Raw genomic sequence first — 27,581 nt, 5'->3', positions numbered from 1 at the left:
CTTTGTCTTTACTTGTATGAGTAAAATTATTTGATCTACCTGATATGTTCTAAGCAGTCATTTTTTTTAATGTAGCAAAATATCTTATTCTGTAAAAGGTGATATTAATACTGGTAGGCTGAGCTTATGGACTGTTAATCTGTAGACTCTACATGATGTTCACTTATCATTGTCACTTAAGTGTTTATGAATATTGACCGCAGTTTTGATTATCTGTTTCATCCTTCAGGTCTCCGCATTCATGTGAAGATATTTTGCCTGTTGGAAATGCTGCTGTGATGATACTTTTCGTTATTGCTGTTGTCTTAGCAATCTGGCACTAGTAGAAGGTAAGAACATCAGGTACTCATTTTGTTTATTTGTCAGACTGTTCATCAGTGAATCGAAAGCACTAAGGCGGTTAGAACTTTCAGCTTTTCAATATCCATGGCACCATGTTTCGATTCCTCTCCCCGTATCATGATTTTCTTCTTTATTTGTTCCTCTATTTACCCATTCAGATTTCTCTTTTATAGGACTTGTGAAACCAATTGTCATTTATATCAAGGTTGCATATTCACTTCTGAACTAACGAAGTTATGAAATGCATACTGACAAATGTAATCACGCAAAAATTGTGAGCTAGTTGCTTGTGAAATTGCTTGTGTCAATTCAAAATTAGCTCCATACAGCTGCTGATTTGACAAGCTAACTTGTAACCAAAAGAAAGATTAACTCAGTAACCTATTTGGGTGTAGTGGCTTAGACCTTGCTATATCGAGGTCACTGTCACTCTGCGGGATGAACCTGTGATTTCCCAAGTTTTTTAAAGCGAGACAGTGAAAACAGTTTCTTCCTGTCCCCTGTGACTGAGGCTGTGATTCCTTGCTGTCAAGGCTATTTGATACGGATGTTCGTTCAGAGTAATGTTTCCTTGACCTCTCACTCATATGCTGTGTTATTACTTCATACTTTATTGTTGTTTTAGTTCGTGCAATATTTCGATGTCATTAGAAATTTAGAATGCTAGTAGCACCAAGCCGGTCAGGCGTCGAACTCTGGATTGGGGGAACATGGAACTTGAACGGATTGATGATGACACGCTTGACCAGCCTTTCTCCTTGGAGCAGATCAAGAACGCAGTGGATGACCTCCCTGCGGAGAAGGCCCCAGGATTGGACGGGTACACAGGAGGCTTTTATAAAAAGTGTTGGGAGATTATAAAGTACTAGCCACTGCTGCCCGCGCTTCGCTGCGGGTGATGTGCTTGGTATAGGAAAATTCTTAGGAAACATGGCTCATATGTCTAATATGTTTTCTTATCACGTTGCTACGAATACGAAGGGTTTACAAAAGAGTGAATTAGGATCTACTCCCCTTAGGCGAAATTACAGCACATTTCGTAAATCTAGAATTACGTGAAAGATTATACGACGTCGAATACTAAATTACACCGGAATTTAAAGTTACATGATTAAGAGCATGCTAGTACAACCAAGGCTTACTCCAGAAGTCGGGATAGACGAGGGAAATGGAGAAACAACAAGATAATGATTATCCAAAACATGGCGTATGACCAACAGATCTAGAAACAGGAGACTGAGAAGTAAAACATCGTGAACCCTAAAACCAAACTAACCAACGGTAGACTTGAACTTCTTCGAAAACCAGATCCCTTCTTCTCAGATTACACCATCGCCTCTGTCAAACGAACCTAGTTCCACAATGACGACTGAATCTCGTAGCTCTACTTCGGATTCGAGAGGGATGGGGATGAAGAAGAAGAGCAAGGACCAAGGGCATCTTATAGTGGCGAACGGAGATGGGGCGCAGCGCACCGGAAGTGGAGACGGCAGGGATGGAATACACTGTCGGTTCACGCTGCGGGGATAAAGTCGGCCATGGCGCGCTCCCTGCGCAAGCGAGGGGAGGGGGGAATAAAGGAGAGGAGAGAGGGTTCGCTCGACGAGGGAGGCGTGCGGGCGACCGTGTCCCCAAAAGAAGAAAGAATGGAGGGGGGTCCGGTACGGGAACGAGGGCGAGGATCAAGAGCGGACCAGAGGCCGGGAAAAGGAGAAGCGCATAGTGCATGAGGACGGCGAGTGCGGCACGATGTCGCGGACATACGAGGACAGGGTGCTAATGGGCCCGACACCGACGGCGTCCGCGGGGCACACGGTGACAGCGACCCGGCGTGCGTATCGTGATCGAGCTGTGCACAGTGCTTGGAACTTGGCATCAATTCGGGCTTTACTAAGCACTCCCTCTTGCACTGTGCGCTAGGAAGGATTGCAATTGGAGTTGGTAGCATGTTATTTGTATATACTCCAGTATCTATCGTATTTGTTGATTAACATATAGAAATATAATAGTAACATAAAAGTGTGCATGTTCTGAACATATAGACAACATTGGAACTTTAGTGAGTTTTGAGAGAGACAATGTGTTGCAACCTGATGTACTGATTCTTCTTCACGCTTCACTGATAGCGGAGGCCACAACACTTCCATTTTATACAGGAACAGTCTCGAAGCATAAACTCGGAAAGATCAGTCCACGGTGGCATATACATAAAATCAAGTACAATTATATAGTGAGGAATGGAAAATGTGAGATATCATCTAGGAACTAATTGTCCCATCGTGTTCCTGTAGAATTAGATTAGGATAACTAATTGCAAAGTGTTTGGACAATAGATCATAAGAATAAAGGAAATGGTGAACTAAAATATTACATGGCCTTCGCTAGAACTAAAAATAATTATAAAAAAAAGAAATCACCTAGAAATCTGCAAAGAATAAATAAGGCAAACAAATTAAACGATTGTTGTAAAGAGAGCATGAAGAAGCCATAAAACAAACATCAATAATTTTTCGAGTATTCACTAAGGCCCTGTTCGGTTCCCGGGGAATGACCTCCGGGAAGAATTCCAGGCCAGATCGGTAGTTTCATTTATATTAGCTTTTCAGGGCCGGAATTGTTCCTCGTGTCGTAGCGCTGTAACCAAACGGAGCCTAATTGGTCTCTAGAAATTTGAGGTTACCCACCTGCCAAAGCAATCCTTGTACAGTTGTCTTCATGGGTTTTAAGCAACCAACCAATATGGAAAAAAGGAGCAAATCAAAATTATTTATATCAACTTGTGGAGACCGAAAGCGGGCCACAAAAATGAAACTGGTTTCCAATACCATTTTTTCTTGATCAACTGGAAATAAAGAGTAAAATTAATTGAAATGGAGGCCACAAACATAAGATGGCATGCGTCACTGGGCAACCACGAACATATATAAGGCCAGTATCCTAAAGTAAAGACGATCACGCCTTATCAAATCGAGTCAGCAAATATATGAAAGAAGGTCCAGGAAATACCAGCAGCAAGTCAGTAACTCAATACCAAACAGGAAAAAAATGGCCTACCCAGTGCAGAGAGCTACCGCTCTGTGCGGGGTCTGGGGAGCGTTAAGAAATGTGTGAACAAAAGCAAATGGGCTGCAGTACAAACCATTTAAGGAAGAACATATTAGTCCATGATATGGCACATATATTTATCCAAAATCCATTAATGAAAGGTTATGTGAGCATTGGACGGCACAAACCAGATCATTTTTTGGAAAAATCAGAGGTAGAGCAATATTACAAAAGCAAAGAAATTGGATTACCTGAGAGAGTGGGGAAGGGATTGCCTTTGGTGCGGCCTTTGGAGTACATAGACGTTGGACATGGGCAGCTCGTGCTAGGTGCAGAGATAAACTGCCTGGACGATGACGATATAAAAGAGTGATTTTTTTCTGAGATGATCATTGAGTTAGGAATGATCAATCAGAAACAAACAAACCCATGACAATGTATCTAAGAAAAATCTAATGTTTAATTCTGCAAATGCATCAAGAAGCAAACAGGTGGCTGTGGCTTCACTGTCTTATTTCCGCTAATGGAAGGCAAGACAGCACTAAGATTAGCTGGGCATAATGTCTTTAATAGATCTTGACGTCTACATTGTTTCTCGTGTTCTGTATTTAAGGACTCTATAGACAGAATGATGGCGGTCTATTATGGTAAACTAATAATTAACAGTGAAAGCAGAATGACACCTGTCTATTATGGAAAACAGTCGACGAAATAGATATGTTAAACTGCTCTGCAAGTCAACAAGCTCAGCTTTGCAAATCATTTGCGTAGCATGGATCCCTGAAGTTATGTTTTTCGTAGAACATTGGAAGTCATGAAGAAATAAGACAATCAAATCAACGCCGCAACAAAGGTATTAAAATACACATATAGGTACAAAAAGGATCAATGCATCACCTTCAATATCAGCACATGACGACCGGGGAAAGAGGAAACCCACTGACCCCTTCTGTAAATGTGCATGAACTGTAGGACACCAAAGGCATCTGCATGTTCATTCCATACGAAAATAACCACAATGGTAGGCATAAATAAAGAGCGATATATGTATCTACAATTCTCCATATATATACCTTTAGTCACTTATATTATGGGTCCTGGTCTAATGTGTGGAACTAAACCAAGTCTATCTATATGCAAAGCTATCTACGTTCCAAATTGAGCTGAACACACACATGGCTTGCAACTGTTGTCTGATTGCAAAGTAAGAAAAGTGCCTCTATTATCTTTAGAGGTCTGGAAAATGCAAACATAGAATTGTATGCCAACACCATAAAAGGCGCTAGGTATGTTCTCTTGTACTAAGTTAATTAATTGCTGGTATGAGTCTTATAAAAAAACTTCAGGGATGGTATTCCATCCTATATCAAGCAAAATTAGACCATCAATGCTAAACAGAAGGTGTGTCTTCTGAATATGTAAAGTCTGAATATTTCAGCGTATATGAAGTCTAGAATCAATTCTGAACATGAATGGATCATTAACTAATCTAAATATTCTCATGAATAATGTGAAGCCTGAGCATTTCATCGTCTTGTGAAAATTTCACAAATCTGAAAAGGTCCTGAGTACAGTTCAATTATCAACTGAAGGAAAAATTGGAGCAGTTTTGGTCTCCAAAAAACAACAGTATGCACTTACTTTGCTGACGATTTTTAGAGATCAGCTTTAGAATGGAAACCATAATAGACATCTCTCAATCACCTTTGCATGAGAAGAAGTATGTTAACTGATGCGAACATGGACACATTGAACCGGAAAGAAAGGTGAACTGGAAACGATATTGATGTTCTAACCTGGGTATGATCATGTTGAGCACAGAGAGGCCAAGGTGTGAGTTGACTAAAAACAATATGGCCAACAACCACCGGGAATTAAAAGTGACCAAAGAAAATCAAATAATACATTGCATATAGATTATTTGGCTCATCTCCCATACGGCCAGGACTCAAGTTTCAATTTTGGAATTGCATTAGGATGTCAACACATAGGAATGACCGGTAGATCATGAAAAAAATAACAACAGATAAAAGCATATACTTATCCTTTGTGGCTGCTGGGGTACATGCGATCACTAATCAAGGTGCATCCGATTAGCTTGGCAAATAAGGGAAAAAGTTACTATAGGTTTACCTTTGAAACGGGTGATAAAAGAATTTCATGGATAAGGAAGCTGGCATCCTTGCTGCCAAGTTACTCCCACTTTGGATGAACTAAGAAATATCTTGAGTATCAATTAATCATTGCACCAGGTATGTAAGTTTTGGTATTCAACATCAAAAGAAGTATTCTTGGTACTTTATTTCCCTGCAAGCATTCAAGAAACGTGAATGTGACAATTTAAATTAAAACACATGACTACATGATGACTGAGCAAGTGTGAAAGTGGGAAACGTAGTGGTCTATAAAGCAAAGAAATGCACTACAAATCGCATTTGTATCACCGAAGCATGCTCTGTATCACAAAGAAATGCTAAAATTGTAATCCGTGAATGAAGGTCAAATATTAACACCAAACAATAATTCGTCAGATGTGAGACAATATATCACATTCCACTCTTTTATTTCGGAAAACAATCAGATAAATAATTTTTCATCAAGGTATCAATGGAACCTTAGCAACATAAGAGAAATTTACAAAATTAGAGATGCATATAGAAACATAAAGGCATAATTATAGAGTTCATCAGCCAGCTTTTTGGTCATGCAGCAAAAAGTCGCAAAGAAATATAAACAATATGGAAACTAAACCATATAGACCATGTATCATGTATTGAGGTTTATAATCATACAGTAGAAAAACTGTGAATGACATGAAAGGGAACAAATTTGAATATACAAATGGATGTAGAACAAAAAACTGTGAATAAATAAAACTGACAGAAATACTAAGCGCCATGTGACATGTCTGCATTTAAGATGTAGGAAATCCAACATCTACAAGGGAATTGATAGGTCACTTTCCATCTGGAAAAAAATCAGTTAGGATATTAGGAAGCACTTAAATATTTAAATATGCAGAGATAGATAGGCAGTGGATTCATGTCCATACGTTCAGCAGGTCGAAGGCATTAAATAGAGGTGCTTCTCATATAGCCAAGAATAGATGGTGCCGCAATGAATCCATGAACCATCTCTTCTTTTTCAGAGCTAACTATCACAACCATGTAAGAGCTCAATTTGTTCACAAATTGATAAAGTAGATGTACTGCTTGAAAAACAAAACAAATAGAACCTGAAGGAAAGTTTGTGGAAATTAATAGTGGGTTCCCAGAGCGCTTAGTTAGTAAGATTGTTTTTGTAATCAGTTTGAGCAACCTATATCTGCAAATATGAACAAATAGATGAGAGGACAAAGGATCATTAGTGGTAGACATGTGCTGACCTTTATCAGTGACGACCATGTGGATCCTCGGCGGCATTCCTGGCAAGCTGCAGGGCCTTAGGAAAAGCAAACACAGAGATGTCAGTCAAAACCTAACCAAATCGAGAAGGCCGCAACAACCCCATCGAGATTGAACCCCAGATCCAGACTGAGAAGAAGGGGACATGAACCTGGACGGCGTCGATCTACTCGAAGACAGCGGCGAGGTAGACCTTGGGGAGTACCAAGCTTGGGCAGATGAAGATGAGGGAAACGCTTGCAGTCGAGGCCGGTCGTGACCCAAGCGCCGTTGCCGCCGTCAAGGGCCACCGGTCCGCGCAGCTGCCGTATCTAGACCCGTAGCTGCCGGGGGTGAGGAAGAGGACATGACGCGATTCGTCCGCGCAGCGAGGTGGCCATGTTACGCGCGGCCGACCCACGCCCACGTCGAGGCCCCGGATGGAGTCCTTGAGTGCCTCCACGTCGGCCGTGAGCCCCTCGCTAGAAATGGAAGACGCGGCGCGGTCCGGCGGGACGGACGCGGTCGCGCCGTTGCGGGGTAGTGGTCGCGCCATCGGGAGATGGAGGGGTATGGGAGGGGGCCGCTACCCTGAAAGCGAAGGCGCGCACGAGAGAGATGCGCGCGGCGAGGGAAGGGGAGGCATCTACGCCCACCGCCAGGGCCTGGCCACGCCGGTGCGCCGGAGGCCGACCGATGCGGCCGCAGATCTGGAGAAAGGGAGAGGGAGAGGAAGAGAGAGAGGCGCCGCCGGGCCGCCCGCGCCATTGGCCGGCCTAGCCGGCCGGTGCGCTGCCGCCTCGTCCTATCCGCCTGGATGCACCGCCGCGTGGAGAGAGAGGCAAAGAGAGAGGAGGTCGAGAGCAGAGAGAGAGGGAGGAAGGAGGCGGAGGGGGAAAACTCACCTGCGGCTCACAGATGCACGCACATACAAGCAAGCAAGTGTCAGTGTACCCGTACACAGAAACAGTTAGCTTTTGCATGCATGCAAAGCAAGCAACGCCCTAGCAGCATGCATGCGTGTCGACCACCATGCTAATTAGGCACCGGCCATGTATGCTGACAATCCACCGTACCCGCTACGCATCACCGTCCATTTACGTGCCGCGTACAATCACCAGGGAAGCCCTACTTCATTGAATACGTCCACATGTTTGATCTATCCACTGCCGAACGCATGGAGGAAGACTGGTTGTGACGCGCTTCATCTGAGTCGTGGAATTTCGATCTAACGCACCAACTAAATAGAACGTACGTGGACACTCTTGGAGGCCACCGATTCGGCGCGCCTTTATATCTAAATGATCCGTTGGCTGCCTTGGCGAGCTTCCATGACTTGAGAGCTGGGCCGCTGGACAAGCTAAATGTGGCAAACATCGTCCTAGTCCCGAAAACTGACACAGCGGAACAGCTAAAGGACTTTAGGCCGATCAGCTTGATACACTCCTTCGCTAAGTTAATCACGAAGATCCTTGCAAGAAGGCTAGCAGCTCACATTCAAACATTGGTCTCAAATGCTGTGAGACCCAGCCCATTGGGCCAGTTGGGCCGGACCAAATTCGTGACACGGTAGCGATGAGGTAGTATTCCCGGTTTTAGTTCCATACCGGAAATGGAACTAACGCTAGACCAGCTTAAAAGGCTGGACCTGGGAGGCCGTTAACTCCAGATCGATCCTTTTGAGCGAAGCAAGGACAAAAGCGCAAGAGAGTTAATTGCAGATGTAGCTCATTCAACGTGTAGAACGGACCTTAGCCGTCTTTCCGGGTCGGGGCGTTACAAATGATAATCAGAGCCAACCTGTAACACCCCAGGCCCGGCAACAGATGGAGAATACATGCTGGAACTACTTGAGCATAGGGGGTTTCAGCAACAGATGGAGAGAGTGGCTGACTATGCTGTTCAGGACGTCACACTTCGATGGTGCTATTAAATGGAACAGTGGGCAGAAGAATCAAGCTTGCACGGGGTCTTCGATAAGGTGATCCGCTCTCCCCATACTTATTCATCCAAGCCATTGACACACTGCAAAGGGTGCTGGAAATCGCAACTGAGGAAGGCGCACTATCCCCGCTGCGAGGACGACGGGACTCAGGCTAAACTTGGAGAAGTGTATGGTTGCCCCGATAAGATGCGCGAAACTAAATTTGGATCACATCCTGGAAAAATTTAGAGGAAGAAGGGTGGGCTTCCCGATTGCATAACTAAATTTGGATCACATCCTGGAAAAATTTAGAGGAAGAAGGGTGGGCTTCCCGATTGCAGACTTGGGTTTGCCGCTGACTCTCGGCCGATTGAAGGTAGCTCATGCACAAGGGGCTGTTGACAAATCCAGATTGCGATTGCAAAGATGGCAAGGTAGGCTTTTAAACCCAGCTGGAAGGAGGGAGCTTGTTAGGTCGGTCCTAAGCTCCATGCCAATATATATGATGACTGCACTCAAGGTGCCAAAACAACTGCTTTAAAATCTAGACAAAACAAGAAGGCGGCTCCTTTGGGCAGGAGACAGTGAGCTGTCAGGTGGGAAATGCAAAGTGGCCTGGACATTGGTTGCGCGTCCGACAGAATTTGGAGGTCTTGGGATCGTGGACTTGGACCGTTTCAGCAGAGCTCTGCGTTTAAGATGGCTATGGTTCGACTGGACAAGCCCGGAACGGCCTTGGAACGGAATGGAGTTGCCGGCCGACTCGATAGACATTGCTCTGTTCAACGCGGCAACATCTGTCACAGTCCACAACGGGAGAAAGGCGTCCTTCTGGCTGTCCTCCTGCTGGGTTAATGGTCGGTCCCCAGCACAAATATACCCTTGCCTCTTCAAGCATAGCAGGCGCAAGAAGAGATCAGTGAGAGACGCAGTAGCTGGCGGCTCTTGGATTGGAGACATTGCTTACAATTTGACGACGGAGCTGCTGGACGAATTCTTCAAGCTATGGCAAGAGATCGAGGCAGCTGGCATTGATTTGAACGATACTAGAGAGGAGGACATCACTTGGATTCTAGAGAGCTCAGGAACATACACAGCAAGGTCAGCCTACAAAATCCAATTTGAAGGGCAATGCCTATCAAATTTCCCGCGCCTCTGGCTGGGCAGCTAGCCAACCTGAGAAGCCCATGGCACAGTACTTCTCTACGGGCCCTTTTCTCCGGTGCAAGCTTTGACCCTAGCACCGCATAAATCCGGTGGGATGAAAAACAGCCCACCAAGGGCCTCCTCAAACGTCTTTTCAAACTATTTTCAAACTTTTTGAAAACATGCATTGAAATCAAACTAACAAACTAACATTATTATCATTGGTCTTGAAATCAACACTTCAACTTTTTAACTGTGCTTTCATCTAATTTGTTGAATCATCTTTTACAACCACTGAGCTCCAAATGAACCTGCGGCAAAAGCCAGTAAACAAAGGAGATACTAGTTTCGGCCATGAGCAAGCAAAAGAAAAAGCGTCTAGAATTTTAGTAGATAGATTCACCACAAAAAAAAACATAACCATGGACACACGGTGATATATTTCTATAGCTTTTAGATGCTATAAACACAAGTTATATTTCTACAACATGGTGATATATTTCTATAGCCCTATGCATCTGAAGTCGTATTTTAATATTCTATATCTAAAAGCTATAGAAATATTACCCTCTCTAACATGGTGGTATATTTCTATAGCTTTTAGCCATAGAATATTAAAACACAACCACAAAAAAACACAAGCATGAACTAAACACAAGCATCTAAATCAAAAAGCACAACTAAACTTCAGATGCATAGAGCTAAACTGTCTGTTAGAGAGGGTGCACTTGCCTTATGGATGTATAGACATGTCTCATAGAAAAGGTGCATATAGTGAAATTTTAATCAAACTTATTGTTTTTGCATTTTTCTTTGGGTGCATTTGCACCCCTAACCACAACATATATTCGCCCCTGTACGTGCAAGAGCACTTCTCAAAAAATGTGAAGTAATTCCAATATTAGGCAAAAGTACATTTAAATTTTAGGTAGTTTTCTCAAAGAAAAAATATGAAACTAGTATGGATGGGTGATGTTGAATTTAGATAGGTTTATAAAAGAGTTAGTGGAAGAATAAAGGGGTTACTAAATTTATAACATTTGATGTTGCTTTAATTCAAAAATAAAAATAAAAATAAAAATAAAAAGGGATCTTGAGTTGGGATTGATTTATTGGTCTTCAACAAGACATGCAACATTTTAGCTAAGGGTTGAGCACGGGCTGTGGGGAAAGGGAGAGCTGAGAAGTTTGGGCCCAAACTTGAGCTAGATTTTAGGACTTGATTTAGCATTTAATTTTATTGTAGTTATTCAAAAGTTTTTTATATCTATTTAAACTTGCTGCAAAAAAAAGTTTTAGAAAATTCACTAACATTAATATGATAACCGAGAAATTTTTTGGCATAGTTTGAAGATTTATGGTTTTACCATTGTTATGCAACATATTTATTCATAAAAAACGATGGGTTTTGATGAGAAGAAACCGATTTTTATTTTCTCAAATTTTATCTATACATTGATTTTGGAGTATTACGTATAAAAATATAGGAGCCATTTTATATAGATAATTAATGACTCGGTTATATGTGATTTTTGTTTTTGGACTACTATCGTGACACTCGCTTTATAAATATATATTGATAAAAAAATTAAATATTGAGAAAATAAAATGATTCATTTTTTGTGTGTACTATTCGCATAAAATGGTTTATAGATAAGTCTTTGCTCGTGCTGATGTTGATTATGTATTGTTTTGATTGGACGCCTAGGCCTGAAGATCAATTATCAAATTCTATGATGATTTAGGGATGGAACAGTTCGAAAGGGATAAGTTGTTACTCTCATGCTTCCAATGTAAACAGAGCTGTACTCGTTTCAGAAAAAAAAAAACGGTCACGGTAATTGTCAATTCAAAATATAGCATGCGCACGTCTTTATACAGAATGTATCAAACACACACACACACATACGTATTGTTTCAGTGCTTAAGACGGCTCAACAGAGCAACAACTGTGTTTGTTACAGCAAGGAGAAGTAGGACACACGCAGCTAGGACTGAAATGATCACCCATGGGTTGGTGCAGTAGTTTCGCTCCAGGGCTGCTCTCCATCTGTTCCGACGCTTGCCATGATATGCCACGACGTCTTCAATCAGGCTCCCGAGGTAATTCCTGTCAGCAGTATAGTGCGCCCCGCTGCTAATCTGGCTGAAGAACCGGTTGACGTGCTCCTCCTTGGCCGTCCCGTTGACGAGGATTCCTTTCAGGTGCAGCAATCTGGCGCCGTCCACGGTCCTCACAAGGAGATCCATGAACGCCGCGGAGGCGGTCACATGGCTGCGGGTGCCAGGGTAGCACTGCTCGAACGCGATCAGGTTCCTGAAGAGGGAGTTGCTGTAGTTATATATCCTCAGCTCAGGAATCTCCAATACACCTCCGGTGAATGTTATATCCAAGAAAGATTGTGCATTTGTCTTCTTTCTGAACTTGACTCCCGACTCCATCAGCTCCTTTGCACTGGGTAGCACGTTGTGCACGCTTTCTTGTGGTACTGGGCTGTTTGCTGCAGGAAGGTTCTGAGGAATGATAGAGAGGTAAACCAAATGGAGCAGGTGATGTACTTGGTCGACAGAAACAGTAAAGCTACCAGGGGTGGTTAATGGATATAGGGCACTGAACAACTGGAGCCCGCTAGATATGAGCTTTTCTGCAGGCAGAGGAGGCTCCGTTCTCAGCAGCTCGTGCAAGTCCACGATGACAAAAAATGGTATTTGGTTCTCAAGCAGCAGTAGATCGTACTTCACCAGATTCCAAATCCAACATCTTCCGATAACTTGTGTCCAGTCGTCGTCGTCGTCGTCCTGCACCTGTCCTCCAGCCCCAGCATCCCCATCAGGAGCATGATCAGCATGCTTTAGAAGCAGGTGAAGGATGAAGCAACCGTCGAGCACCATCTTCTTCGCTAACTGTTCACTGTTCATGTTGATATCCCGTGAGTAGGAGTCTCTCACTCGCTGCTCCTGATCCTTCATTCTTTGCAAGCACTTCCGGATCAAGGATGCTACTTCTTCTGCGTCACGACCTTCTCCTCTTGCGGGACGACGACACGTCCTGGACACGAGCTTGTCGACACACCTCCATTTGTACTCTTGTAGCTGCTTCAGCTCATTGCTTGATTTGATCCTGTCATGCAAGTAAGGGCCAAGGCCGACAACGGTAGGCAAATAAGCTTGTTTGTCAACTGCCAGTATTTCAGGCGGTACCCTGTATATCGTGCACGTCTCGCGCGGGATACTACGTCGGTTCCTCAGGTGTGTCATGAACTTCTCAGTGAAACTGTCCCTTGATTCGGTTCGATCATCCTGGTTACCTTCCATTTGTCTTGTCACACCAAAGGCTTCGACTGCACGCTCTAGTTCTCCACGAGTGCCGTGCCCGCACCCGCCTGCTCTCGACGACTTGCAACAACAAGCCATCCTGTTGAATGGTGATGAAAAATATGCACTAGTTTAGAAACCAGCTACTGGTACAAATATCTGGTGATTTGTATCTGTAAGAGTAAGATTGTAAGAACAAGCAGATGGGAAGACGCCACTCCGCGCGTGAATCTCTGGATTTCCAACTCTGTGTCTGTGGAGCAGCCCAAACAATCAGCTCCACTCGGTTCCATCCTTGATGCTTGCGAGCCCGGGCAAAAATGCCCCTCCTCCATGCGCCTAAGTGGTAGGAGCGCGAGGCGGAGCCGTCGTCGGAGCTAGAGCATCACCGTTAGACCGTAACCGAGCATCAGCGTCGAACTGTGGGGAAGCGGACGCGTCGGTGCCTAGGAAGCCGTAGGGAGCACAGGGCTGTGAACAGGAGTCGCGAGGCCACTGGGGCGAAGCGAAGATTTGGGCGCGGTGCACGACCAGAATCTGTGGCTTTTTGACACATAATATATGGAATTTAAGTCACAATTTATGACTTGTGACATCCGGTTGATGAAAATCCAAACATCAGAAAGCCACCGTCACAAAATTATTATGTGACGTCTGCATATTTAATGTCACAAGTTATGACATTTGTTTATTATCACAAGTTATTGCACCACACCATGTAGGGAGACGACGGGCAGCTAAATAAATGTCGTAAAATGAAAATACAGCCTATTAAGGCCCATGTGGTTGACAGGCCTAAATTGGACAAAGCCCATTTTAGTCTTTTGAGCTAAGCTTATTTTTTTAGGCTTTTTTTTTGTCAATTCCATTTAACTCGCATCCATTTAATTATTTGTTTTGGCCCATTATATTTTACCCATTGCATATTTAATTGGCCAAAGCCCATTTATTAGCCCACATTTCTGACTAGCCCAGCCCATAAATATCTTGACTAGACCGGCCCATTCTTAATTAACAACATAGGAAGGCCCATGTAAGAAAGATTACATCCATGTTCAAATGCTATAGTAGCACATTATATATTTTTCTTTTTCCAGCCTTTTCTTCTTTTCATCCCTGTTGCGCAACGCAGTGTTCCAGTCTCTTCTCTTAATCCTGCTTAGCATGTTTTTTGGCTGGTCATCTACCTCTTTTCTTCTTTTTCCCGGTATTTTCTTACTTCTTGCGTATACTCAGTGAGATCCTGAGATCGAATCTTTACCTTGCAACTTCCTGCCCTGTCCAATTTTTGGGAAAATTTCCAGCCCAAGGGCATGCTGCGCCCATCTCCTACTCGCACATGGACTCGGACCTCCAACTCATAGCGTTTATAGCAAGAAAAAAAAAACACCAACACAAAGTGTCTCCCTAGCTTAGTGGTAAAAGCCCATCTTTGTGATGTATATATGAGTCTTCAAAGGCTTTATTTTTTGCATTTCTGCACGCTTGCGTGTGTGTGCGAGAGGGAGTCCGGGGTGCCGTGAGTGTGTGTGTTTTTAATTTGTTTTCTTTTTATTTTCTCTTCTTCGTTTTTTAAAATACATATCAATGTATGTCCCTATTAATTTTTATCTCTCCACTCCCCCCCTTCCTACGCATCCTCTTCACACCACAAACCTATTAAATTGAGTTTAGAAACAAATAATTACACACATGATAAAAAATTACTCAGTGTTTCTTTATTTGTTATTTGTGACACAGAAAATGCCTCATGACGCAACAAATATCGTCACTGGATGGAATTGGCCTAATTGTATGACATTTGTTGTGACATACAACTTTTTATTGTCACTAATTCAAATTAACTAAAACATAATGTCATAAATCGAATGATATAGTGACATTATGACCTGTTGTCATACTAAGTACGTCAAAAAGCCACACATTTCTTGTAGTGAACTTCTCCAGGTTCTCTTAGTGTTTTAAGATTCAATATTTAGTATAAACTTTTCCCACCAAATGCCTACTAGTGAGGATTCCCATGTTGCTGACTAGTGGTGGTATTTTATTACTACTTAAAAACACTAAGAGAACTTCACCATTTTGGTAGTGGTGGCAAGGCGGAAAAAGCTTCGAGAAGAGCAGCTACGGCGCGCGGAGGAAGTTTTGGGCGAAGGCGTCGGGTCTCGTGATGGATGCATCAGGCGGATCTCGCAAGTAGATAAGGTGGAAGGTAGCGAGAAAAAAGAAAATAAAGTGGAACAAAATAAGGGCATTATCGACACTTTATCCTTTTATCTACCATTAGGAGCTGTTTTATCAAACACCTCAACAAAATACCTTTAACTTTTATCAGTGAAGCTGTTCATGGAACTGAAGCTACAAAAATTACTCCATGAGTTAGGCATAGGTGTACCAAACGACTCCAAAATACGGAGGAGATGCGAGAAGCTCACAACATAGTTAAAAATAACCAGTCCATGGAGGGCAAGAGAGGATCCAAGATGACATTCAGTTGCTCCGAATTGTGAGAGAGGATCCTGAATAGATCCTCATCGTTAATGGCCATGGAGGGTTATAGTTGTATATTTACTGTCCTTGTATTTTTTGACTTGGCTTTTTTATTTCTCCTTTCTACCGTGAATTTTTTTTGTCTTTGATGTAAAGTTTTAACTGCTCGATGAAAAGGCAGAACCCCTGCCCGTCTTGCGCTAAGAAACCTAGTCCCGAAAAAAGGGATAAAATGGTATTCTTACACTTGCAACCTAATGGTTTTTGTATGGCATAAAAATTATCCCTTTCTTTCTTATTCTCGGATGGGGTTAAGTTAACGAGATTAGAGCAACTCCGAGAGACTCTTTATATCTTTTTTTAATTTATAGAAATAGAGAACTTTATGAAAAAAAATATTCAAACAGTCTCTTTAATTAGATCTCTAAATATAGACATCTTCTATTATGGGTTTCTCACTAGCCAAAGAGATAGAGAGCGAGGATGGCTTTCTAGAGTGTGTACAAGATATATTGAAAAACTATTGGAGGGTACAAAGATATAGAAAGTGATTTTCACTTAAATAACTCTAAATTATGATTTAGAGAGCAAATTTTAGAAAGACTTTTGAAGATGCTCTTACATACCAAGTTTCCTATTAGCCTTTCTATGATCAATGAAATACCACTAAATTCCAGTTAGAGAATACCACTAACCTTCCAATATAACTCTAAGACAAGACAGCATTTCTTATCCAAAAGAAACTATGAGAAGTTGCAGAATTGAAGTGACAAAGGCAATGTTCTCCTGTAACTTACTTACGTACACGGATGCAGAATCTCAGGTGAGTGATGCCGGGTTGCCGGTGCCGGCCTAGCAGTTCTCTCCGGTGTCACACCTCACGTCCTTCCTATACTAGACGTATGAAATGAAAGGCTTCCTGTCTCCAATTCTGGGAGGCTTATATGCTCTGCGTTTAGTGCTTGAGTCGTTCTGAACAGCTAACTGGTGGTGTTAAAATAACTGATTGATTGCCGTGTTGACGATAATAATGTTGTATGATACATCAACAACCAACTTGATTCTTCAATCAATCATTCATAATACATACGGGATTTTAACTATTCCTGTTTAACAACCACTGCTTGGCGCTGGCAACCAAATAAAAGTAGACTCCTAAATATCCTAATTATCCATGCAAAGATTCAACCAACATGGGTTAGGTGGTAACGGCTTGCAGGGCCCGTCAATCTAGCTACATAATCGTTGAGTATTGCTGGATCAACAGACAACAGCTCAAAACCCAAGCTCAACAGGAAAATAAGTGAACCATGAGCCCGGCCAACTAATTAGTAAATAAATGATCCACTGAGATTACCATGCATCTTGGCCACATCAGTCGCTTTGTTAGTTCCTTCTGTCTTCCTAGGAGATGTTATCCAGCCGCTGGCAGCCCCTTTTTTGTTTTAGAAAAAAAATTATTACTCCTAGGTAATAATTGATTGGGTAGGATAAGATAAACTATACAATAAAAATATTTTTTATAAAGTTATTAGTTGTAGATTATACAAATAATATTGTGAACAATTTAATTAAATTTAATAATGGGTTAAATACTGGTCGTGTTTGGTTCGGCTTGTGCCCACCATGTGATGTGGTACGCTATCACTACGGGAGACGCGCTCTTTGCCGAGTGCTCGGCGCTTTGCCGAATGTCGAAACACGGGCACTCGGCAAAGAGGCAGTTTGCCGAGTGCCGCACTCGGCAAAGCCGGCCCTCGGCAAAGAGGGACACTCGGCAAACGTCCTATTTGTCGAGTGTCAGACACTCAGCAAAGAATAACTCTCGGCAAAATACCTCAGCCGACGCCGGTGGCCCCTCCGTCATCCTTTGCCGAGTGTCGGAATTGGCACTCGGCAAAGGAACGTCTTTGCCGAGTGCCAAGCTTACAGCACTCGACAAAGACTATTCAGAATTTTTTTATTCTTTCGGATTAAAAGAACCCCCCTGAATTTCTTTGCCGAGTGCCCGCATCTCGGCACTCAGCAAAGAGCCGCCCCACTTAACCCTAGCGGGCCGGCCGGCCCGCTCCCACTCTCTCACTCCCTCTCACTGTCGCGCGCGCCTGGCCCCACCCCGCCGCCGCGCGACCACCGGCACCGCCCCGGCCCCGCTCTGTCGCCAAACGCGGCCCCACTCCACCGCCGGTGGTGCCCTGCCTGGCTACCCCCCGCCCCTGACCCGCCGGAGTGGAGGAGAGGAGGAGCAGGGGAGTAGAGGAGAGAAGGGAGGTGGAGGAGAGGAGAAGGGAGAAGGAAGAAGGAGAAGGGAGGAGAAGGAGAAGGAAGGAGAAGGGAGGAGGAGGAGCCTCGGCCGCCGGCCACGCCCCTCGCCGTTCGTCCCCGCCGTCGTCCCCGCCCCTCGCTGGAGACGAAGGTGACCCCGGCACCGCGTCGCCCGACTCCACCGCCACCCAAGGTATAAAGCCCCCCCCCGGTTGTCGACCTTCGTGCCTTGTATGTCATTGACGGCCTTCGTGCCGTATGTGGATGTGTGGCCCTTCGTGCCGTACGTGGATGTGTGGGCCTTCGTGTCGTATATATGCTGTCGGCCATCGTGTCGGCTTTTTTCTTGTAGGTTTTGGAAACCTCCCCTACGGGGAGGTTCTACCGAAATTTTTAACTTATAGTATTATAATTCTTCTTTTGCAGAGTAGGACCCATCGGAGGGGACCCGGAGTAAGTAGGCGACCTCGATTGTCTTCGTCGGCGCTGCGGTCCTGCCTGCACAGCGTCGCCTTGCCACTGCCCCGCTAGCCTGACTCCACCACCACCCTAGGTATAAATAACCTCTCTTCCTTATCGTTGTCGTAGATCGGTGTAACCCAGTTAGGCGTCTCCCGTTCGAAACAGATACGGTTGGAGGTATGTGGATCTTCGCATATCTAAGACCGTATCTGTTTCAGATTGTCCACTTTTTTGGACAGCCCGCGGATGCGTAGATGGGGTAGTTTTCATGTTCTGCTTTGATCCAAGACAGAGTTTCGGCACCACCTCCCTGTTGTTCTCCGGATACACACTCTCCCTTCTAGGACGTGTATCGGGAGAACAACGGAGAGGTGCTGCGGAAATTCTGTCTCGGATCGGAGTAGAGCATGTAAACTAACCTCATCTACGCACCCGCGGGTGGGATTAGGACCTATCCTCACCCATTAGACAGTAGGCACGCCGTTCAGATGCAATTGGTGGTTATATTACTCGCTCATGTATATGCTAGAGGATGGATAACCGTGAGTGGATGTACACGGGCCGCCCAAGTCAGGCTGAAATCACCCCTGAATGGATGGACAAGACCGAGGGTTTCTTGAACCAAGCATTTGGCAAGGCAGCTAATGGAGCGAGAGACACATTCTGTCCCTGTAGCGAATGCGGAAACAGGAAAAGAAAAACAAGGAAGATCATGGGGGAACATCTTTGCAAGTATGGATTTACGCCAAACTATACCCGGTGGGTGTTCCATGGTGAAGCCCATCGTACTAGAGAAGAGGTGGTGAGACCATGCTTGGAGGCGTTTGATGCTGATGGCGGGGTAGCAGGATGGTTAGGTGACTTTCACGAAGCAACGTTCGCTGAAAGACCAACGGAGGAGGAGGAGGAGAAGGAGGATGAGGAGGAGGAGCCAGAGCCAACCGGAAAGGCGTTCTACCAAATGTTGTCTTCGGCACAGAAGCTCCTACACAAGAAGGCAACGGTTTCTCAACTGGATGCCATTGGATGCCTAATGGGGTTGAAGTCCTAGTACAACATGAGTCGAGCCTGCTTCGATGGTATGTTGGCAGTTATTGGTGGGCTGCTTCCGGAGGGTCATATTCTGCCGAGCAGCTTCAACGAGTCACAGAGACTCCTTCATGCACTTAAGATGCCGTATGAGAAGATACATTGTTGTCCGAAGGGGTGCGTCCTATTTAGGAAAGATCATAAGGATGCAAAGTACTGTCCAAAGTGTAAATCCTCTAGGTATGTGGAGGTAGACAAGGGTGATGACCAGAAGGAGCAGCTTGAGATCCCCATGAAAGTCCTACGGCACCTTCCGATCATACCGAGGCTCCAACGGCTATTCATGACCGAGGAGTCCGTGAAACAGATGACATGGCACAAGAATGGCATTCGATACAATCCTGACAAGATGGTACATCTAGCTGATGGTGAAGCATGGAAAAGCTTTAATCGCAAGCATCGTGATAAAGATCTTGAGGCTCGTAATGTACGTGTTGCGCTGGCAACGGATGGGTTCAATCCTTATGGAATGATGTCGGCCCCATACACTTGTTGGCCCGTGTTCGCTATCCCCCTCAATCTGCCCCCCCAGGGTCCTTCAACGGCAAAACATATTATTGCAGCAAATTGGAGCAAGATCAGCGGCAGATGGCCGAGATGATTAAGTTCATGCAGCAAATTGGCCAGCAACAAGGTTGGGCGATCCCACAGACGCTGCTTGCTCCAGATCCACCTCCACAACGTCCTGATTCTACCCCGGTGAGTATAAGTACGAAGTTTTACTTTCTATGCTGAAACTTAGAGAAACCTAGTGAAACCTAGAGAAACCTAGTGGTGGATGGTGGTGGTGGTGGTGGTGTGGTGTTGGTGTTGGTGGTCACGGTGTTGTGGTGCTCATGGTGGTGGTGGTGGTGTGGTGGTGGTGGTGGTCATGATGGTGATGTGGTGGTGGTGGTGGTGTGGTGGTGGTGGTGGTGGTGAAGTGTTGGTGGTGAAGTGTTGGTGATGGTGGTGATGTGGTGGTGGTGGTGGTAGTGGCGGGTATTTATCTTGCATATTTATCTCTTCTCTTGTCGCTCACGTGCAATCTCTTCTATTTTGTGCAGCATCAATCGGGGGCGGCGTCGAACCACCTTGGAGGGTCGCCGTGATCGCACTTTGGGCCATCCCAACCCGAACCGTCGCTGTGAGCTTCAAATGGCAGCCGTTGTGATATAATGCACTTGTGAACTTTGTGAACTATGCTTGTGTGTTTGGACTTTGGACTTGGGAGTCGAGATTGTGATACTTGTATGCTATGTTTGTGTTTGTGGTGGATTGTGATATACATTTGTATTATATATATATTTGTGTGATATATAGTTGTGTTATATATATATATATATATATATATATATATATATATGATGTATACTATCTTGTTTGCAACGATGGAAGACTAAAAACCAAAAAAATTGAATTTTTTCACTTCTTTGCCGAGTGTCATGGAATATGGAACACTAAGCTTCCCAGCTTTGCCGAGTGCCATGGTCAAGGCACTCGGCAAAGAAAATTAAAAAAAAAACTGCTTTGCCGAGTGACTACCTACAACACTCGGCAAAGAAAATCAAAAAAAAAAAAGAAAACAAGCTTTGCCGAGTGCCAAATGCAGGCACTCGGCAAAGCATTTAAAAAAATAAAAAACACATTTATTTGCCGAGTGCTGACGCGTGGCACTCGGCAAAGGGGTTGTCACCGTGACCTGACCATCATGGCGGCTTTTCTTTGCCGAGTGCCGTCGTGGCACTCGGGAAATCCTTTGCCGAGTGCCGTCGTGGCACTCGGGAAATCCTTTGCCGAGTGCCCAACATGCGGCACTCGATAAAGAAGCCTTTGCCGTGAGGGGATATGCCGACAGCTCTTTGCCGAGTGCAAAGCCTTCTTTGTCGAGTGCAATTGCATTCGGCAAAGCACGCGTCTGCTGTAGTGTATCTGAAGTAGTTCAAATCCTGTGGTCCGTGGCTTGATGCTGTGAAAATAATCGCGGTGGCCGCACGGCATATTTGGCACAATTGTCATGTTCTGCCAACGGTAATTTTCCTTTAAGTGGTTCGAAACAGGCCCAGTATAAATAAGCACCATAAATTAAAAAATGTACATCAATGCTGACATCTAGCATCTTCGCGATCTACATGACTGCCTATAGGAACGTAGTGCTTGCCTCCTCCTCTACTATTATGTATAAATCCTGGCTTCGTCTCTACTAGCGTATATATGTATTTCACACTGAAAAATTATGATTTGTGACCGCGTGGGTAGCTCAAGTGGGTTTACAATTGTTTTCTATAATTCTAGCCTCAGAGTCGTGATAGGGCTAAATATCATGGCAGAAAAGTAGTCTCACGTGCGATACCACAACAAATGAGAGAATGGGCCTACCTAAGGTCTTGTTTGGAAGAGATTTTGCCATGCCCCATCCTGCACTACTATGGTGGTAGACAAACCAGGCCGTGATGGGGGTTTGGCACATGAGGCCCCTTCCCAAGCTTCGGCACCCCTAAGCCCGGATCATGCACCGATCAAAGTGCTACTGCTAGTGAGCGGATCTGGTCATCTTCATCATGCCACTTAAAGGGACTATGACGCCTAAGAGGAGGTTGAGTTAGTTATAAGACCTACACAAGTTCTATCTTTATGTGCATAAAGATTTTCTATGTGTTGCCATTGTAAGGTACAGTTACACCTAAGAGGGAGGTAAATTATTAGGAAATTTGAAACTAATGGCCTCTATGCACTACAGTTTTACTAAGTGCTAATATCTCTAAGGCAAAAGATTTATGCAACTTGGGTTTTAAACCTATCTAACCTAGCAAACTAGACTAAGAAAGGTAAAGCACACAACCTAGGAAAGCAAGTAAATGTGAAAACTTAAATGAGTTAGAGATGCAAAGCCCCAATGACAGTAGTTTTCATGAGGTATCTAGAAGCTCATGCTTTCCTCTAATCTTCATTGGAGACCCTCGCGGGGGCCAAGCTCCCGGTTAGAGAACTCAATGGGTCTTCGAGATGGCCTCTCCATTATAGTTTCCCATTGTCTTCACCATCGAGCTTTTGACTCAAACACCACAGGCCTCATTCCCTCTGGTACAAGATAGGCGAACACATCACAAACATGGTTGGTGTTATCTCGTAAAATTACAAGCCCATAGTGTAAGACAACGGTGCGTGCAAGCACTAAGTGACAAGAGGATTGCAAACATCAATCATAAACCTTGAGCAAAGCGCCATTTGGATGGTCTAGCTAGCTTAAGCACTTCATAAAGCATTAGCGCTAATCACCTAGCTAGTAATTCCTTAACCAATTTTGGCAGCTAGAGCACTAAAGAGTAGCCTCAACTCACTAGCAACTTCCCTCCTCCAATAACACTCAAATGTCTTGCTTGGGAGTATTTATGGCCTCCAACCCAAGATATAGTCGTTGTGGCAAACTGCACTCGTGCGGTGAGCAGCGGAAGATCAGAACCATCTGTGATGCCCCACCAAAGCTTTCCTATGGTGCCACGTGTACTAGCTGTTCCCGATTGTTGGGGCATTGTTTCTCTAGTGCCTCATCGGACTTATTCGGTGGCCTTGAAACCTTCTGTAGAGCCTCTATGTTGCACCTCATTCTCTGCAGTCAATCACCAGAAGTTTCTAGTGCCTTTGCAGTTCCACCATGCCGCCAACAGACCTCACTGGAATTAAACTCCAGTGCTCACCATCATTAGTCCAACTGATTATTATGTTGCCACTCAATCACCAAAATCACAGATGGCCCTAACTAGGTGTTATTTTCCTTAAGCTATCTCTAACGCCAAAGAGTTTTGCACCCTAGGTTCCAATCTCAAGAAAACTAGAATAAGAAGGTAAACGCACACAACCAACAAATGCAAGAAAGTAAATGCAGAATGTTAAGGGATAGAGAATGCAAACGATGTTTGTTGAGGTATCAGAAAGCCCACGCTTTTCACTAGTCCTTGTTGGAGACCCTTATAAGGATGCCCTCACAAGGGCCAAGATCCTAATTTGGTAATTGTGTGGATAGCTCATGAACATTCCCCAAGCACAAGTGGGTCTCCGCTAAATCTCTCTCAGATGCTCTCTGCCATCATCCCTTAATTGGTAGAGCTTCGGCCAAAATACCAAGGGCCTCTTCTCCCGCGTACACAACAGATGGCCACTCCACAAACGTGGTTGGAGCTAGTGATCTAACAAAACTTACAGGCTTTGAAATGTACAAACCTTGGTGTGTGCATGCATTGATAGCAAAGAGGTATGCAAATCTCATGAAACTCTAGGCCTAAGCCTAAAGCAAATCGTTAATGCAGCCTAAACTAGCATAGGGACCAAGACTAATGCTTTTGCAAGTTGCCTAATCTTCTATTAAGTACCATAGAGTGTCATTACACCTATTATTGCGACACACTAGGTCACCCGGGACTAAAGCATCCTAGTATGGAATAGGACAGCAGCAAACCACTCGGCATTGCGCTTCACCTGGAAGCTATAAGCTCTTGACTTGTTGAACAGTGGCATGTTCAATAAGGATCTTGACCTTTTGGTGGGTGACCCAGACATTAGGGTTCTCTAGAGCCAGAATGCCATAGAGGACGTGCACTACCGCTAGGTTATGCCTAGCATGGTGGAATACATGCACATCATTGGCTTTGTTATGATCCTTTTATGCACGTCAGGACTATGCTACAGCATAGTTGCTCAAGATCAGCTCGCTCTTCCATGACTTTGTGATGATGTCTCTCTGTTTGGTGACCAGCACTAATACATTTGACCTTCTTGGAAAGTAAGCCTCCTGATCCTTGGGGGTCCGATGGAATGGGAATGGGGCATGTTGGGTCTCCGTCGCTCTCCCTCTTCAACCAGCACCTCATGGTCATCGGCCCTGAAGCACTCATGACATGGGTGGTAGCTCCTCGTGCCTTCCTCATCAAGGCCTAGGACGCCATCGGTGTCATGTTCCTCATAAGCAGAGAGGGTGGCAATGAAATTGTTAAGGGAATCTACCTCTTAGAAGCACATTCCGATGAACATGGAAGGTTTCCCATCATGGGCACCAAAACGGGACCCAAGGGTGCATAATGGGGCTTCGAACGATTGATGTGTGGTCGCGTCATCATGGTGGAGTTCACCAGAGTCATTATATTGGTGATGAAGTCTAGGCTTCCAAAGCGAATGACCTGGCTGGGGGTGATGATGGGGGCAAGATGGAGCTACCCCGTTGTATCAGCAGTGAAATTTAGGCACTCCATTTGTCGGTGTTCTGTATCACCGGAGAGTAAATTTGATGTGACGCAGGGTGATACGATGAGGTAGCACTAAAGATAGAGATATTTATACTAGTTTAGGTGACGTGCCCTAAATCCTGTAGTTCGGCGAGGTTCGTGTTCCTAAGTCCAGAATGATCCAAGTTTGAGTAGGGTTCATCTAAGAGTCATTGGAGTGTGTGTGTTGTTGTGTCGTGATCATGCGTGATGTTGTGCCTCTACTTTGTTGTCCCCCGGAGGGCTGGGGCTCCCCATCCTCCCTTGTATAGCTAAGTGGATGGGATTACAAAGTCACGTGGTTGGTGGGAAGTCTAACCCTACATGTGTCATCATGTCCGCCAGGTCTACCCCGACTGGTCTCTGTGTGTTATCTTGTTTGAGTGGTACACTACAAAGATGGTGTTCTTGCACCATCCTATACTTTGGTTGACCCCTGTCATCTACTCAGCTTTGAGGGGATGGCCAGGGGGGCATCTACTATCTTGGGTTGGTATAGAAGTTCCTACTATGTTGGTTATGTAGTAGGTGCCTAGCAAAATGAAGGGTACAGTGTGGACTATAACCCATTTGTCACTATGCAGGTGTATCCAACACTGAAACCCGTCGATCGTATCACCAGTTCTTATCCTTATGTTGACATTTGACACACTGATTATGCGGATTTGAGGTTGGCGACTTGGGAGACATTAGTTGGAGGCCCTGACCCTCGAGTCCAAGGTGAATATAATCCCTTTGGTCAAGAATTACTCGTCTGCGGCGCCCGAGCCCCTCTAAACTGACTAGAGCTCCGGGTTTGATTAAGGGCTCGTTCGGTTAGCTCATTCTAGGCTCAGGAGCCATTCCATGTTTACTTGCTTATACAAATTAAGCTACCTGTTCGAGCTGGATTCTTTCCACGGAGTCGTTTCTTAGTAACCGAACGGGGGGCCTAAACATCCATGTTTCTGCTGGGATGCTTTTGGTCAGCCGGGAGACCGTAGAGTTAGGGCGTCAGGCCCTGTGGTTAGGCTTTGATTCTGATTTGGCCAGGATAACCGGAGACCCATCAATTTTGCATGAAACAATTCATTTGTAAACACATGATGGCAATTGTCTAACTATGTAGACAACATGGCAGCATTTTATTTATAGGAGAAACAAATACAAGGGTGAAGTGTACAGTAGGAAACGTCGCACTTTACATAATAAGATAAGAAGAAAATGAACTATAGCTCAACATGGCTACCACCAATGCTACTTTTTCTAAACATCGACTTTGAGAAAATGTAAGGATAACACAGGAGCAAGAAAATGGCCACGAGAACCATCAGATGGCCAATCACAGGATTTCTGAAATTCCGTAGCCATCGACAGCCGTAGTATTTTGTAGGAGTAATAGATTCTGTGAGTTCGAAGCTGCAGGGTATATGGTGTTGTTCAGAAATAAGATTGCTGAACGCAGGAAATGCATTTGTCCAGATGATCCCCCTCTGTTGCAACAATGTGCAGTCGTCAGGTCCTCTGATGAGGTGTTCCATGAAGTAGACATAACTGGTTACAGGGTAAGGTGTGTAACCGTGGGCTTGCTCCAACGCCATTAGACTCCCAAGCACCACTCCAGCATTGCCATCGATCTGCAAGGGAGGGATCACCAGGACGCCATCTCTAAATCCGATAGCTAAGAAGCTGCGCCCGTCGTCTATTGCCCTGATCTTGATTCCTGCTTTCTCTAGCTCAGTTGCTCGCAGTGGCTTGGACATGGAGTGCCTCCATGGGAACGGTTCCAGTCCTCTGGATTCTTGGCTGTGTAGATGAGTGTCTGGGATAACTGAGAGGTAGAACAGATGGAGGAGATGGTGTACCTGATCACAGCTGACGACAGTAGCAGATGGTGCTAGCTGCCAAATGGTGCTAAACATCTGAAGGGCCCCACGGATGAGTGCTTCATGCGATCTGCCTGGCATAATGACGCTGCACAGTGCCCTGACGACAAAAAAAGGGACTTGATTCCCGAGCAGCAGCAGATCATGCCTCACCATGTTCCGGATGTGGTGTTCGCCGAGCTCTTTGTTCAGGAAGTCGAAGCCGAACTGCTCCCTGGGATTATCATGGATGAGTAAGAGGAAAAGAATGAAGCATCCATCGAACATCACCGTCAGGAGCAGCTCGTCCTCGTCCAAAAAGAACTCCTGGAAGTAGGAACCTTTAATCCGTTGCTCCAGCCATTCAAATGTCTCCAGACACTGTCGGATCAACAAGACCGGCGCACGACCAGACCCCAGAAGGCCGCTTTGATTATAAACCAGTCTCGCAGCGCACAACCATTTGTGATTCTGCATAGTTTCCAGGCGAGCTACACGGTTGTACATGTGCCGTGAGAAGAGGCCAATGCGAACAACTCTCGGCTCCTTGAGCCACCGTGGGTCCAGTTCCCACCGAGATCCATGGAAGATCATGCACATCTGCCTCTCCGATGAATCGCGCGCCATGCACGCCCGGAGTAGGATATGGACCTTCGCCACTAAGGAGTTGCTCGCTGCTCTGCCACCATCGTCTCCCATCGCAATCTAGCTAAAAACCCAAAATTAATTAAGATACATGGTACATGCACATGCACTACAAAATACAAATGCGTGCCTTGAGATATATTATGATTAATTATGCGACCATCGTAAATTTATGCCTGAGCTGGATCTGTATTCGTATCTCCGTCATCTCCTGCTTTTGTTTTGAGTGAAAAAGTGAAGTTGAGAGAAATACCTTACCTTGAGATAATTATGCTATGCCTGTCAGACGATCGAGCAGTCTCCCAAGCTGCCTCGGCCGGCGTCGTCCTCTGGTCGCTCTTATCCTGCCCTGTAGTTTCGTCCATGGCGGCAAGGGAGATGTAACCTGCAGATT

At 44.8% G+C, this 27,581-nt stretch overlaps 3 protein-coding genes across 3 annotated transcripts; 1 reads left to right on the top strand and 2 right to left on the bottom strand.

The window, feature by feature from the left end:
• The first annotated feature begins 9,439 nt into the window (after positions 1-9,439).
• On the top strand, positions 9,440-9,865 carry LOC136543513 (uncharacterized). Its single transcript, XM_066535936.1, has one exon. It carries the CDS (start codon positions 9,440-9,442, stop codon positions 9,863-9,865), a length of 426 nt encoding a protein of 141 aa, XP_066392033.1.
• A 1,892-nt stretch (positions 9,866-11,757) lies between these two features.
• On the bottom strand, positions 11,758-13,254 carry LOC136543512 (UPF0481 protein At3g47200-like). The gene is made up of 2 exons (XM_066535935.1): positions 12,885-13,254; positions 11,758-12,839 (listed from the first exon to the last, which is right to left on the bottom strand). Exons 1-2 carry the CDS (start codon positions 13,252-13,254, stop codon positions 11,758-11,760), a joined length of 1,452 nt encoding a protein of 483 aa, XP_066392032.1.
• A 12,652-nt stretch (positions 13,255-25,906) lies between these two features.
• On the bottom strand, positions 25,907-27,169 carry LOC136543511 (UPF0481 protein At3g47200-like). The gene has a single exon (XM_066535934.1). The coding sequence runs from the start codon at positions 27,167-27,169 to the stop codon at positions 25,907-25,909; it is 1,263 nt and encodes a 420-aa protein (XP_066392031.1).
• Between the last annotated feature and the right edge of the window lie 412 nt (positions 27,170-27,581).

The sequence above is a fragment of the Miscanthus floridulus genome, chromosome 3, assembly GCF_019320115.1.
Source record: "Miscanthus floridulus cultivar M001 chromosome 3, ASM1932011v1, whole genome shotgun sequence".
Lineage (NCBI taxonomy): Eukaryota > Viridiplantae > Streptophyta > Magnoliopsida > Poales > Poaceae > Miscanthus > Miscanthus floridulus.
Note: the sequence above shows the minus strand (reverse complement) of the source record. Positions and strands in the feature narration are given on the sequence as shown.

Coding starts and splice junctions, on each gene's coding strand:
- LOC136543511 (XM_066535934.1), bottom strand. CDS start 27,169: ATGGCGCGCGATTCATCGGAGAGGCAGATGTGCATGATCTTCCATGGA.
- LOC136543513 (XM_066535936.1), top strand. CDS start 9,440: ATGGAGTTGCCGGCCGACTCGATAGACATTGCTCTGTTCAACGCGGCA.
- LOC136543512 (XM_066535935.1), bottom strand. CDS start 13,254: ATGGCTTGTTGTTGCAAGTCGTCGAGAGCAGGCGGGTGCGGGCACGGC. Junction 12,840..12,884: donor CAAGCTCGTGTCCAGGACGT/GTCGTCGTCCCG, acceptor CAGAAGAAGTAG/CATCCTTGATCCGGAAGTGC.